This window comes from Tachysurus fulvidraco, chromosome 12 (assembly GCF_022655615.1).
Source record: "Tachysurus fulvidraco isolate hzauxx_2018 chromosome 12, HZAU_PFXX_2.0, whole genome shotgun sequence".
Taxonomy (NCBI): domain Eukaryota; kingdom Metazoa; phylum Chordata; class Actinopteri; order Siluriformes; family Bagridae; genus Tachysurus; species Tachysurus fulvidraco.
The window spans coordinates 14,916,072-14,932,298 of NC_062529.1; the positions used below are offsets into that span (position 1 = coordinate 14,916,072).

The 16,227-nt window shown below is 39.3% G+C and overlaps 1 protein-coding gene across 3 annotated transcripts in view; it reads right to left on the reverse strand.

Moving 5' to 3' along the window:
* The window catches only part of LOC113659303 (kelch-like protein 29), an 83,525-nt gene that overhangs the window by 9,336 nt on the left and 57,962 nt on the right, over positions 1–16,227 (reverse strand). For all 3 annotated transcript variants that reach the window (XM_027171988.2, XM_027171989.2, XM_027171987.2), the window contains exons 9-11: positions 13,865–14,063; positions 8,995–9,177; positions 8,178–8,358 (exon numbers count right to left, since the gene is read on the reverse strand). In XM_027171988.2, the coding sequence (XP_027027789.2) occupies positions 8,178–8,358; positions 8,995–9,177; positions 13,865–14,063 (563 nt within the window). The remainder of the gene's footprint in view (positions 1–8,177; positions 8,359–8,994; positions 9,178–13,864; positions 14,064–16,227) is intronic.

A 16,227-nucleotide genomic window follows, 5' to 3' on the forward strand; every position in this document is an offset into this window, starting at 1 on the left:
GGAGAGAGAGAGAGAGAGAGAGAGAGAGAGAGAGAGAGAGAGAGAGAGAGAGAGAGAGAGAGAGAGAGAGAGACATTAACAAATTTAAATCTAACTATAAATGTGTAAAAATTGAATACTAAATTGTGATCAGCTGCATATTGTTGGTATAAGGGGAATAACACACATGGCGGGTCATTATAAAAAATAATCAGCTTTTATTTGGGATATAACTTGAATTCAAATCTGTCCACCTTGGAGACTTCTGGTAAAAAAAAAGTCTATAAATAAACAGTAAGTAAGTAAGTAAGTAAATAAATAAATAAAATAAAAGTGCTATTATGTTTTAAGATAAAACGTGTGTTTTATCTTAAAACATAATAGTGTGTCAACTTTATGTGTGTATACTTTCTTTAGCAGCTTCATGTATGCAGACATTTGTCCTAAAAATGTTTGCATTATACAGTATAATTATTTGTCAGTAAACAGCTCAGAAAATGCATTACGAAGACATTTAAGTTTATCAATCAGACTCGAATCAGCTCTCTAAGCCCATGAGATTTAGTTCTATCCCTGCCTTGCTGTGGGCGAAAATGAATGCACCTGCAACCATTCCGAGGTCATTTAAATGCCAAAAAATACAGGAATAGGCACTGCTGGTGTCTGAGCCCACAAGGTTACATCATTAAATTTCACTCTGGTTCCTCCTTATCTAATCCAATGGCATAAACCCACAGGTCAAAGCGGATGTTATGTGTGGACTGTGCAATCCGATACAAGACAGGGCTCTGATTGAAGGGCTGAGCAACCCAGATACTAAACCAAGATCGTGCACTCAATGCTGGGGGAGGGCCAATGGGGAGTATTGGGCTGGCTGAGGAGATTGCCTGTTAGAAAAGTGAAAATTGAGCAGGGACTAGGACTGAGCTGTGCTTTATCTCACTCAGACCCTTATCAGTTTTAAAAGATGTGCAGGCAACTTTGTTTCGGTAAAGTTTGCAGATGAGGCCAACTTTCTCTATAGAAAATTTAAGAGGTGTTTGATTTCTGATGACGCACACAGACAGCCTACTGTAGACGTGTAGATCAAACCACAGCTGCACCCACAACACTCCAATTAGTCAAGGCAGGATCCAAAGTGACAGAAGTCATGCAATGGGAACAGTCAACACTGGCTGCAAACAGTGGATCGTCTACATCTGACAAACAGAACTAACGTTGAAATGGAAGCAGATGGCTTGTAAATGCAATGCTCTAGCCTCTCCCTTGGTGCCCATTTTGAGCAGCACAGTTTCATTGTCAGCTCAGTGGCACATGGCTGAGGCCATTAATTACACAGAGGGAGTGTGCTATCAGTTGACTTCTGTCGCTGTTTAATGGAAGTTTTACAGTGCAGTGGAAGGAACTAATTATGTGAAATAAGGGTTTGGAGGTTTTTTCCCACCCACAGCTTGTTGTAAAAAGTGACATTACATATAAAGCCAGCTTCTACAGGGTGACAGTGGTTCTTATCAGCAATTTAAAATGAATTACAAAAATCAAGCACCAGTTCATAGACCTGAATTACAATCCAGGAACTTGAAAAATGACATATCATAAATCTCAATCATTTCTATTCAAGGCACTTCCAAAATGTGGCTTGTGGGAAGAAAATTATTCAGCACCTTTTCACTACAAGTTGAGTCAGACAAATTTTGTCTCAATAATTCCCAATAGTGACCTATGATTTTTTTTTTACAAAAGAGGCCATTTGACTGACAATGTCGGGAGCATGTCTGTAATATGATATTTCTTTTTTTCGCATACTTTTAAATATTGGATTCAACTTTTTTACTCGATAACTTCCTTTGTAAAAGCTTGTGTATAGTAAAATTGTGTATAGAGTAAAAAGCCAGTGTAACGGTATTGCACAAAGATCTGAAGCTAATCTGGTCCTAACCTTCACAATCCTGTCCAACCCTTTACCAGCAGACAATATCAAACAAAGACTTTAAGACATAAACAGAGCTTCTGCAGCTAAAACCACACACCAAGATCTCTTGAATTGTCAGTTTCAACTGTATGTAACTCAGAAGAGAACTATGCCTCATGTTAAAGTGACAAGTGTCCCCATGCTGGTTACTTTTCAGAATGCAAGACTGCACAGTTGCGTGATTCTTGATCGGCTGTCCCAAAGGGAAACATGCCCCACTGCCATCACCGATACCAGCATGAAACATTAAACAAGCACTTAAAGAAGTCTACACAACTGCCAACCAAGACTGAGGGGGATGGGGTTATTAGCGGCTATGGAAACTTTGTAAGGGTCATGCACTGTGTAAGGTATCTGGGGAGATGGCAACTACACAGCGAGCCTGCTGGCATGTCGGCATTTCATCTCCTCAACACTCTTTGTGGCAAGTGTGGCAAAATCCACGACAGCTATATTCGCATATCTTTATCTCAGGTTTCTTCCATCTTTTTTGTGCCAGAGGCTGTAATAAAATCTCAGTGACCATAAAAAACCTCTTAAACCATCTATCCATGCTACCTTCCCTGGAGAAATTACTCAGGGAGAACTCTGATACACTTGGAGAGAATCTCTCTAATATGCATTGAGTTTTAATTATAAAATGGATCAGCCTAATAGTACTCTAAATTAATTAAATCTCTTCCCACTGCCTGCGACAAAAAAAAAAAAACAATAAGATCCTTGCAGATTCAATAAGCATCAATGGCAAATAAACTGCTTTTTGTAAACAGGAGTAAAACTGTAGATGATATTGTGCATTTCATGATCCAAGACATGCTACTGTACGTCTGCATTGTAGCCAGGTGATGAAACCTGTTGTTGACTATCAAATGAACAAATCCAATGACATTGTTACGCCCTGTTATGGTATGTGTAGCAGTTTCTTTGCTAGTGTCCATGCATAAGTAGATATTAGCATATCTCCTTTACAATGTGGCCATCAGCAGTATCAGCAAAAAGAGCGAAATAAACTTCAAGCGGAAGAGTCTCAGTGGAAAGAAGGCAATGATCCAGCTCATTGACTAATCCCACCCAGGTAAAAAAGCAGCGCTTGTGCCATTACTTATCTCCTCACACCACCCACCTTCACCTTCACGTTATGAGCAGCACAGTCTCAAAAGTAGGCCATGGTTGCCATACAAATTGCCCAATAAACAAGCAGTCTTCCTAAAGCAGAGCGAGAGAGAGAGTGCGAGAGAGTGTGTTGGAGAGCGATAGACTGTATTTGTCTGGAAGAAAAGAGGGCACCTTGACAACACAGACAGTCATGGGAAAACACAGTGAAGAAGAGGATGAGGAAGAAGGCTGGCCTACAGATGTCATAAATCGTCCCTGGTCTAATAGGATTTGTATATTGTGCTGTAACACACTGATTCAGGGGTTTTATTGCACAATTGGTTAGTGGGCAGTGAGGGTTGCTGACCTGGAGGCCCTTTGGCATCATTACTGGGGCACAGTGCTGTCCATCCATCCACAGAACAGATTAAGAAGTCGTGTAGGGTGCACATGCTGTGTGCTTCCACACACACCAGCCACTCTCAACCAACACTGGAAAACAGCAGCTCTAACTGCACATAATCTCTTTCTGACTGCTTTCTGCAACAAGAATTTGTCTAGTTTGTATTTAGAGCTGAATTATACGCGCATAATGAAGTGTTAATATCAAAGCTGCACATATCAGTAGTCAGAGCTCAGACATATCTGGACTTATGCACTATTCAGATAGGGAAATGAGGCATGCGAGGAAATGTTAGGCATGCTTCTGAACTTAAACATAATCAGCTCAAACAGTATTAAGTCTAGAACCATTATATGACAGTCTGAATATTAACTGTCAGTATGAAATATAAAAATCATAATAAATATTTTTAAGTGGTGTAAATGTGCTGGATCAAGTGTTTATACGGTAAAGATGAAATAGAGTTTAAGCCTTGTTTTTAAATCAAGAAAGTATTGTGATTGCTGTGATTCCAAATAAGACTATGCAGATATATACTAGCAATACACTAGAGTCACATTACATGTTTATTTGAATTTTTCTCTTTTATATTCATCTCAATTCTCATGCTATCATCTATTATTCTTTGATTAATTGTTTAAAATTGTCTAAAATTGTCCCATACTACTTTAAACAGCAATGGAATAGATTTGATGTACTTCTCCAGTCCGCATTTTCTATACTTGTTTTTTTCACTGTTTATTTTCCAGGTCTTGCATCCATTTTCCAAGAAATATCTGGTGACCTCAGAGGCTTTGCTGAGGTAGTTTTAATATTTTAAAATTCAACCGAAGCGCCTACGTAATGCAAGTCCGTAGAGTTTCATCTGAGTAACTATAGACGCAACAATATCTCTATAATTATATAAATATATATCATTAATATCTGTTGCTTACTCCTATTTAACTATGGGATTTCTATATCCATTGTTTCCTTCCTGAATACATTATATTCTTCCTGTTACTATTTTGAAATACATCAAGACAGGTATCAGTTTCTTTGCTCTGTCTCACTGTCTGAATGAGACAGATGTCTTTTGGGACTGTTTGTGATACAAAACTCTCTCGATAAAACTAACTCCCTCAGGATATTAATTCATTTCACCTGGGAACTGTATAAAAAATTATTTATTTCAACTTTATTTCAACCAAGGTTAAATTTGTATTGATGCAATACATAATTGCTAAACTTTTATGGAAATCTATTTGCTTAAAACAAAATAACAACAACAAAAAAGACTGATTCAGTTTGAGGGCAGTTCCATAAAAGGTCAGAGCATTAAGCTGATGTTATTGAGTGAATGTGATCAAGGTGAACATTTGCATTATGGAAAGTCAGCAGAGCATTTTGATACATTTACACAGGACAGACTTAAGCCTTAAATCCCTTCATTAAGGATAGAATGATAACTACATCATTCATCAAAATCGATAAAAGTATCAAGATATTATACACATGCTAGTCTCTTAATATACAGAACATCAGTATCAATGTTAATGGTCAATTATGGTTAATGGTTTGACACGTTTAACAAGGGACACTGCAACAAATCAGATGGGATGTAAATTTAGATCCCTAATGAACGAGCCAGAGGCGACAATGGCAAGGAAACTTCCCTGAGACAGAATAAGGAGAATAAGAAGAAACCTCGAGAGGAGATGGACTCAAAAGGAAAGCCATCATCTTCTGGGCAATGTAATGGGAGGATAGTGAGATTATGATAATTACAGTGTAGTCATACAGCAAGAAGAAAAGAAGTATTATGCATTGAAAACATATAGGTGAATAATAGTCCTGCTATGAGAATAAGACGTGTTATAATCATGGTATGATTAGTCTAATGGGGAAATGGTAAGGTTGAATTCCTGGTCCAAAAACCTGCCACTGCTGGGCCCCTGAGCAAGGCCCTTAACCCTCAAATGGTCAGTTGTATAAGATAAGATAAAAATGTAGAGTCGCTCTGGATAAGGGTGTCTGCTAAATGTTGTAAATGTTATGGATATGTATAATTATGTCCTGTACAGCCCTATAGATTCACCTTCACGAAAATCTATTCTCACTAGAGTGGAAACATATTCTGTCTCATGTAAGGTGTCAAGTATTGTGAATCTATATATTCATGCTGAATGCAGAAATCTTGAAATTCTTATCTTTCCATTTTCAGCAGCTTTTGGCCAATTCTTGTACATATAATGGCTCCCTCTGTGAATATTCTAACGCCTTTACAGCTGGATGGGTATCTGTAATACTTAGTCACTTGAGAGTTTTGCTGGAACACAATCAAAGGTGCTGCATATCCTTAAATAAATATGGTGTTTTTTAGGCCATACCTAGAGGTAACAGCTTATTGAAGTTGGCTGAGGCAGAAACCCTGCAGAGCAAAAGGCAGCAAGAGCCACTATTAAACACCAGCTGTGTTCCAACCAACACACCACAGTCCACTGAGAGGAGAGATACTACAGCGAAGGCGAGACAAGCTTGTTTGAACAGTGAACGTGGGAAGAGACTTTCAATTAGGAAAACTGCTGAAAATGTTTGGGTTTGCCTTTGCCATATTTGTTCAATACGCGATCCCAAAAGCTCTGCTGAACGTCTGAAAGAAGTTGCTGGGAGCTGTGTTGAGACACCCAAAAGCGGGAGATGAAGGCGCAGGAAGAAGGAGAATTATCAGTTCCTTTAATCCCATGGTGTGTTGAGTTGGCACGGCGGGGTGCTCTATCTCAGCAGGCCACAATGAGAGCTGGCTTTAACTGCCTCCAGGAACCCAACCCCATATCCTAACATGCCTTCTTTCTTTCAGTTTGTCTGGGAAACGAACATAGGAAAATTTATGCATAAAAAACAACCACTAGGACTTGAGCAGAATGTTATAGAGATCTTAATATCTCTGCGGGAGTAATGTGTGACCGTCTATTAATGTGATATATTTCTCCATATGGCACATAATTAAAGCTGATAAAGGCAAGAAAGAATAGCTTTATATAGGAGAATAGATGAAAGAATAAAAATAGGCTTTAATGTTCCTTTCTTTGCTCACATTATTTTAATTGCACTGTGACCCTACGCAGTGACTCTGAGCTCTGAAATAGTTTCTGTATTGTGGCTAGAAGACACAAAATGTGAATTAACACTTGCAGCCACACTTGAGCTTAGACGGCAGTGCTGGACACTGAAGAAATTGTGGCTCGAGGACAACAATCCATCATCAAAGACCAATTAAATTGTAAGTGCTAGTAATAACACTTGAGTAGGGAACATCCTTGGCATAATCACAATTCTTCCCATCTCACCACAAACGCTCATCTCTAGGGGTGTGGTATTTCAAAATGGTAAAAGGTTAGAAGTCTTCCCACAGATGCACACTTGGCCGCTGATGAGCACAGTGCTGGAGGGAGGTGCTTTCTGAGCGATGAGCACACTGACAATCACTATAGAGTGTGTTTATTCTGAATGGAGGTGTACTGTACGGCTGCCTCGTGATACCATTCTGTGTTAATATAATATGTATTAATATATACAATTAACTCAGATAACTCACAGAGAGAGAGAGAGAGAGAGAGAGAGAGAGAGAGAGAGAGAGAGAGAGAGAGAGAGAGAGAGAGAGAGAGAGAGAGAGAATGGGGAAAGAAAGAGATACAAAGAACACTGCAAAACCGTTGCACTGTGATTGATTAGAAATACAGCCCCTTCTCAGAGAGGTCTGATAGCGGCCTTGAGAAAGAGACTGATTGAGAACATAATTCTGAACGGAGGAGATTTCATGGTTAGGAGCATGAAACTGAAGGCAAGATGGATGGCAAGCCAGAAATTAGGAATTACTGAGACAGCACAGGCTCTTTTTCCAGGAGCCTCGAACAGCAAACAAGCCACTGTTGTGTAAGCAATGATTTTCCCAGTGCTCTGTCAATTAAGTGGTGACTCATGCAAATGCACAGGAGGCTAGACACCGAGTGGAGTGGGCAATATATAAGACCGGATGGATCAATTGACAAGGCTAGTGAGTTCTACAAACACTCTTTATTTTGGGAGAGAAGATAATAAGGACAAGACGCAAACAGAATGACCAAGGTCTGGAGCATTAGCAAAGTGTTTCTGAACTGAATAATACTGCTTTTAGGTTAATATGTGGTTATTTTTATTGTGCAGATCCCATAATGGACAAGCTTAACCGGAAAATAATAGAGAAAAATGCACTGCCTTAACCAAGGATGGAAAAACCCTTTTAGAGAAGTACAGCCACCAGGATTATGCATAATGTATGTGTTTTTTTCATAAGCAGAAAATGAACTTTTTTGCCGTATTTTAAGTAACTGTCCTTATTTTCCACCCTGTTTTCAAATCTATAGTTATAATTCACATTTATTGTATGGAAACTTCATACTCACTGGATTATTTAGCATATCTGGCTGCATTAGTAGTTCATTATAGCAACATCCTGTGCATTAGTATTCAAAAGGAAAGCAGTTCCAATGTTTGCGATGCATTTGTGCCACAGTCACCTGCCACTGAAATAGTTGTGCAATCCCCCAGCAGAGATCTAATTATCAGATTGTTTCTCAACTCTCTTATCAGGAACGCATAACGGCTTTGGATAGAATGCTAAAATTAAAAGCAAGTATGCTCTGGCATTTTGTGTGTGTGTGTGTGTGTGTGTGTGTGTGTGTGTGTGTGTGTGTGTAGACATCATACCTTTCCACATTATCAAGGTTGCCTGCCACCCCGAGTCCTCCGATGGTGTACAACTTGCCATCATAGACCAAGCTGTTGTGGCGACAACGTGGGACTGTCATTCGGGACACCAGGTTCCAATTATCCAGCAGGGACATGTAGCACCACACGTCTGGCAGCATGACTCCTGACTCCATTCCACCTGAAGACCGTGAGAAACCCATACACAAATGTCTGCTCAAATATCCATTTGCACACTGCCTTTCACACACCTACGCTTATACAACTCCACAGCAGCGACCAAAGCACCAGATGTCAAGTTTAAAGTGTCACTTTTTGTTCCACCAAATGTTGGAAAAAGTAGTCCTCGCAGCCAGAAAAACTACATCAGTAATAGCTATTTAAACTGTAGCACTAATCTGTCCAATATGACAGCAATTAAAAGTAGTTATAGATTTATATACAGAGGAGAAACACTTGAAGCAGATGTCTGATTAGTTGGCATGCCTTTTTAGCCAAAGGGGAGAGGCAGATGACATTGTCTTTTCCTCCTACTGAAATGATGGGTCAATTACACTCTCATCCAAAGAGAGCTCAAGGCACAGACCAATTTCCAGCATGAATCTGAACAACATGGCACTGAGAAACATGTTTTTACTATTTGGGGGTAAAATAGGCTCCTAAAAAAAGACACATGCACAAGGGCAAGGAGTGACAAAAACAGAGAATTCAAGGGATAAAAAGTAGAAACGCTGCCTCCACAAATTCTCACCAGGCTGCACTAAATATAAACGCTCTCACCCGAGGGAGGCACATGACACATAGCCATTTTGATTACCTGACAGGTAGATATTATCCCCCGCTGAAATGACAGAGAAGAACTCGCGGTCATAGAAAGGCAGGCTGGCCAGCGGGTACCACTTGTTGTTCTGGGGGTTGAAGCAAGTGACGGCTGTCAGTGAGCGCTGGTTCATACCGATGACCTGACGCCCTCCTACCAGCACTATCACCTCAGCAACCCCTGCAGGGACAGAAAAAGTCACAAAAAACATTTTTTTTTCAGGGACATTTTGATGGGATGAAGCGGTTTCGTTACAGTTTAGATACAGTTCATGGGGGCAGTATGGTTTACAATATTTAAAAATGTTATAATCTACATGTTGATTTCTTTCAACCATGTAACTCCTATTTTGCAACAACATGATGCCACTTTGATTTGTAATGGGAAAATACTATAATGAAAATAATTTCAAGAGAAAGAACTAAGTACGAGAAAAAAAATACTGTAGCAGAGCCCATAAACATATGAAAAAAATGCCTGTCATCCAGAGATTCTAGTTTTCTAAACAACAGCTAGCTTGGCTTATGTACTGTAGCTAATCTTCAGTTCGATCTTTCAGTTATGTGAATTATTCAGCAGCTCATTGGACCAGAGACTTGCTACAGAACTAGAGACAACATCTTAAAAAGCGGAGGAGTTTCAAATATTTTTTTAATTGAATATACCCTCTTTTAGTCTGGCTTATTTAAAATAAATATTTTCTCTCCAACAAAACTTTTAAAAATGAATGAGGAAGCCTGTTACTTAACGATGGTTACAAATTAACACGGAACTGTTGTTGCTATTTAATTATGATAATTGCTTATTTGGTCCTTTGTAAGCATGAAAGGTTATGTAATTGGTCTGCAAGTTTTATAGAATACTCTTTCTGCCAAGCAATAACGCAATAGCAGACAGCTAGTCTAGAAAAGCAGACAGTGAAAGTTACTGACTCTGATACACAAAACCAAACACGGGACTGGCTGGCTGACTGGCTGTGCAGACAAAGATACCATCCCAAAAATAAATATATTTATTTAAGGAATGATAGAGAATTCACTTTCTGGGAGAAAACAAACAAACAAACAAACAAAAAAAAGATTCTTGTCTCCCAGCTTCAGGCTCAGTCAGTTTGATTGCCCAACATGATTTTTTTCTCTGAGTGTTTGGATTAAAATTCATGACATACATTCCTCCTCCAAAACCAGAGGATTGGGGCATTTCCTTGCAGCAGAAGAAAATAGGATCAGTCTTCTGCAGCAAAATAAAATGAAACGTTAATGTGCACAACCTACAGTAGAAAACATCTTAAAAATATGCCAGTGTAGTCGGTTGTGCAGAAGCTAGTTAAAATGCAAAGACCAATTCTTTTCACTGCTGTTACATTATTCTTTCTATCACATTAATTCCTCCAAGGAAAAAACGCTCCTGGTTGGTGTAATAGTGTATTGTATGGTTTATAATGGTTTGTGTAGTGCAAAATGAGTTTCTACAAGGCACCGTCTTAACTAGCACTTTAATCTTCCACTGTTGTTTGTATAAGATTTGTATTCATACAGTCTCACTATAACCGGACTGTTGAAGACGGGAAAATAGAGCGAGACAAGATTCTCAACTGTCATGAACTTCAACTGTCAGTAGCCTCAGACTCTCAGCTGACAGGAGGGGAACCCGGTGTACTCTTCTGTTGTTGTAGCACAGCCATCACAACATTCAACATGTTGTACATACTGAGACATGTTTCTGCTTAACACTGCTGTAAAAAGTGTTATTTCAGTTACAATAGCCTTCCTGTCAGTCTGGACAATTTACTTTGACTTTTCTCTAATCAACAAGAATTTCCACCCACAAAACTCTGTCTCACGTTTACTGTCTGGCAAAATATTAAAAATGTACAGTTTGAAACTAAGCTAATGAAAAACAAATAGAAATATTCAAACCAACAATGGCATCAATCATGAACAACCAGGTCAAAGTCACTGAAATGACATTTTTTTCCTTCTTAAGTTTGATATGAACATGAACTAAAGCTCTCTACATGTGCTCAAAAGTTTGCATACCTTGGGAGAATTTGCAATTTGCATTTGAGTGAAGAGGCAAAACAAATATGCTGTATATCTTTTTCTTATAGGACCCTTTTTTAAACCTTTACTGCCCCTTCTCAAAAAAAAAAGGAAATAATCCCTGTTCCAAAGTTTGGATATTAATATTGTTTATTGCCCCCTTTAGCATCAATGATGCCATTCAGTCTTTTGTAATAATTGCACATGAGGACCTTAATTCTCTTAGGTGGTATAGCTGCTCATTCTTCTCTTCAAAATGGCTGTAAATCTTTTGGTAATCTTGGACAAACTGCAAGTTTGAGATCTTCCCAAAGTGGCTCAATGATATTGAGGTCAGGAGACTGTGATGTCCAGAACCTTCACCAATTTCTGCTGTAGCCATTGGAGGGTCAACCTTGCCTTGTGATTTGGATCATTGTCATGTTGGAACATCCAAGAGTGTCCCATGTGCAGCTTTCGTGCTGTAGAACGCAAATTGTCTGCCAGTATTTTCTGATAACATGCTGCATTCATATTGCTATAATTTTTTACAAACATCCCTGTGCCACTGGAGCTCACACAGCCCCAAAACATAAGAGATCCACCCCCATGCTTTACAGTGGGGATGGTGTACTTTTCACCTTAGGCCTTGTTGGCTCCTCTCCAAACATAGCGTTTATGGTTGTGACTTTAAAGATCAATTTTGGTCTCATCACTCCAAATGTCTCTGCTCCAGAAGCTGTGAGGCTTGTCTAGGTGCTGTCTGGTGTACTAAAGGCAGGCTTTTTAGTGGCATGGGCACAGTAAAGACTTTCTCCTGGCAACTCGACCATGCAATTCATTTGTGTTATCTGTCGTAGTTTCCAAATAAATGGCAATGTTTAACAATTTCTTTCATGGTATCCAAACTTCTGAACTGTATGTATGTATGTATACATTTCCATCCTTTAACAAAGCTAAAATAAATGTTCTTATCTATCTATCTATCTATCTATCTATCTATCTATCTATCTATCTATCTATCTATCTATCTATCTATCTGTCTGTCTGTCTGTCTGTCTGTCTGTCTGTCTGTCTGTCTGTCTGTCTGTCTGTCTGTCTGTCTGTCTGTTTGTTTGTTAAATACATTGGCACAAAGAAGCTTTACTGAACTTTACTCAAATCTACCGGATGTAGAATTACATGCATAATGAACAATCCAGAGGTTATCAAGAAAATCTATTTGATGTGATATCAGGAAGAAGTATACTGTTATAGAAGAGAACAATGCATACATATCTTAAATATTAATATAAATATTCAGCATGAGCATGATATGAATAGGACACATTGACCAGCTGACTCTTGGGGATATAGAAATAAATAATGTTTACAGTAGTAGACAGAGAAGAAGGCAATACTAATCTGACCCATGAGTCATTCAGAGCTCACTAATTTAGCATGACTGAGATCAAGGCCTTCAATCCGTGGCCTTGTGACAGGTTCCTGTGCTCCTGCTGCGTGAGAAACCCCACTGTGATTCGGTCTCTGCCACTGACAAACCCAGTGAGATAGGTATTAGAGGCAGGCCACGGGGGGCCAGGACTCTGCTGATTATAGTGGATTACCCCATGCTTAAAAGAGATCCTGTAGTCAGCAATGAAATTAGATGAATATTCTGATAATGATAGCATAGTCACAGTCTGTAGTCAGAGGTCAATGAGTTCAAGCTAGTAAATTAATTTAGCTACACTTTATAGCCTACAAAAAATATTCAGGATGTTGATACTTTCAACGACTTTGTATATCATTTTGTACAGGCAATGAAAAACAGTTCAAAGATAAACCGATGCAAAAAATAATTTGTAGACGTATAAGCAGGTGTAGACGTGAACGTTCAAAATGGAAATCTGGTTTCATGCAGCATAGAGAGGTGTGAAGGTACACATCAGTGAAATTTACTGACTTGCTAAAGCTCAGTAATAAGAGGTGCAGGTGCTGCGACACCCACTGTTGACACTCTCTTTGGCAAGGACATGAAACTGCTGTGGCTGGACTCCAGGCATCGCGTTTAACTGCATTTGCGTGGGGTGCTGTTACAGATGAACACGATCTTTCAGCTTTACTGCTCTATCAGAATATAACCACCAGGTCAGGACTTGGATAAGATAGCAAATTGCACGCAACACAACAAATCGTACATAAAACTCTTCATGTCTAAGAATATAATCTGCTATTCAGAGGTGTCAAAAGTGTGTACACCCATGTACAGATGAAGTAAGATTATTTTCAGATATGTTTTAATATGGGATCTTTATTCTACCTGTTTATGGGACCTTCAATTGTAAAAGATAATATGTCACAATGTCCCTAAAACACTAAAGTAAAAACAATTCAGATGTAGATTATATTCAATTCAAATCAAAATGAAATTAGCTAAAGCTAGCTAACAAGCCAGCAAGCATGATAATAACTCTAATGATACAAACTAGCCAAAGGCTTCTGATAAGTTGTCACAATACAATACAAAGTTTTTACTAAATACATAGTGTACGTACTGTAGCAGCACTACACCACAGTGATGAGTATTAGGTTTAATTCCTGCTGTATTATTAGTTTTGTTAGGAATTTAGATCAGTATGTGATGTCTGTGTTCAAACGTTATCTGATGGCTTTATGAACGGGTGTTTGCCACAGTGAGCAATCCCATCACATGTTCCACTGTATCTTGTCCAGTCCAGGTGCTACTAAAAAACACTAAGTACTAGGACAAAGTAATGACACTTTTTTACTTTCTGGCTCTGCTGCGTTTACATCGGTCACACTAATCTGGTGTGATAGTTTGTTAGATGAGGTGAAGACTGTACCTGCAGAGAGTCGCGGGCGTGTTCTGGGTGTCTGCATCTCCTGTCTGGCATGTGGCAGCATGTGGTAACGCTTGGCCTCATTAACCAGGTCTCTGCATGGCTCTGAGGACTTGATCAGCTCCTCATTGTCCACAACGTTCAGTAGGTAGCTGGGGTGGATAAAGGGCAGGCGAACTACAGCCAGCAGCTCGGACATATGCTGAGGGGAAAAAACAGGCACTTCAGCCAAAACGGAATATCCATAACATAATCACACTTTTCCCACCATCTTGGTGAAGGAGAAAGGGAAACCCAATCAACACATCCTAACAAGAGCCAAAGACCTTGTGTTTGCATGTGAGCACAGATCCGAGTCATTATAAATAGATTATGCTTTCAAAAGCAATCGCTCATAGTGACAGCCCAACGGATAAAGAGCCCAGAGTGGGTCCAGGCTTGCCATTAAACTCACATAATAAACTTCAACACCAATTACTCAGTAATCAAAAATACCACCATGGTCTGGCAGCTTTACATGGCACTATCCTGGAGATAATAAGGAAAGAACTGTGTTAAGTACAGGTGGTTAGTATTTCCTAAACCAAATCTCAGTGCAGGAAGAACAGTTGCCATGGTGAACAATCCCATCAGTGAATGGCTCCTTGTTTCACTATACTGTATCTCCATCGAGGCCTTTGTCCACTTCAGGGGAACTTGTAAACACAATGAAACACGGCCAACAGCTGGTGAGTCTTTTTAATGCCTCGGCCGCCCCTCGGCCCCTCCCCATTCTTGGCAGCGCTGGATTTCAAAAGCGAACTCGCCAAGCACATTATAAGACACAATGTAGGTCCACCAGAGGCGTAGCACCGAAATAACTCTGACACAGAAATTGGCCTTCAACACACATTCTCATTCAGATGCACAGAGAGACTAGTCTAAATCAGGAACTATAAAGGTCAGAGATGTGGGTGTGCTGGTGGCATTTCCATGCAGTCCCAGGTGAGAATACTCTCGGGGAATATTTGCACCATCATATTCAGATAGTTTATCTATCTGGCATTTCAGGAAGGGAGGTCTAACACCACCATTCACTGTTTTCTACACAAGTACAGGAATCTCACTGATGAAAAAAATATATTAAGAATGTATTTTTTAACATCTGCAGGCAATGTACCTGAAAAGAAATCTCTTTGGATTACAACCATTCTCTCCTCTGCTGAAGCAATCACGGCTTATCGACTGTACGATTTAAGAATCAGAACGCAAACCCTGCTCCTGCTTGGGCTCGAGCTGCTCTGCAATAATGTCATGACAAGAGGGAGTTGGCTTACAGTGCCATACATGAGATATGGAGCTGCTGTTGTGCAAAAGAAATTCAGCTTTCTTCAGAATCACAGATGAATTGGCCCTATTGAAATTACCAAAGGCATGTAGGCTCATGTGCCAGAGCTTAGAAATGTAGTGATTGCTATGTGCCCTTGTAAATCTGTTTACAATAAGACTGCAATAGCAAACTCCTGGGCATTCAGCATGCTACACCTGTCTGCAATAAAAGCGCACTGGTAACATGCTTTACAGATCTTCTGCAGTGCTAGGAGCTACATCAGAGTCTCCATTAAAGGCTGAGAGTATTTTAGCCATTTGTTGTAGTGCTTAACAACATGCTGTTATCTAAGACTGTGTCTTGCTGCAAAAACCATGTGCACTGCTTCTACATTAGACTTTCGATCTAACACAAGTCATGTCTTGTGAGATTAACTGTTACTTTCTTCTTCAGTGATTGAAAGAGCTATTTTCTCATGTCCTTTTCTATCACCAGAGGACTTATTGGATCGAATCTGTTACAGAGGAACTTTGCTGAAATGTTCCAGAACACTTTTTCTAGCTAATATTATAAGATAAAATATAAGTGTTTATGGGTTAGCAGGTTTCCCTCGCACCTCCATGGTTGGGGGTTCGACTCGAGCCTCCACCTGTGTACACAGAGTTTGCATCTTCTCCCTGTGCATCAGGGTTTTTTTTATACTATAAAGCTGAAAAAGATTATTCTAAATGAAGCGCTTCACCGTTAAATGCTTTTACACATAAATCTCTTACGGTGCAAATACAATAAAGTATAAAAGATAAATATAATAAAATCAATCATAAGAAAAGAATAAAACCTGTCGAGCCATTTTATATAAGACTTCTGGTTCCAAAAATGAAACTTATTTTCCAAATTTAATTCAAGTCCTTGTAATTTGTTACAAGATCCTATACTGTATGTTTCCTCTGATATCCGATCCACAGTGTTGTGTTGGCGGTGGTCCAATACCAATAGTGAGGATTGGATCAGTGCCATCTGATAAATATAAGACAATACATCCTAGCAGAACATGATG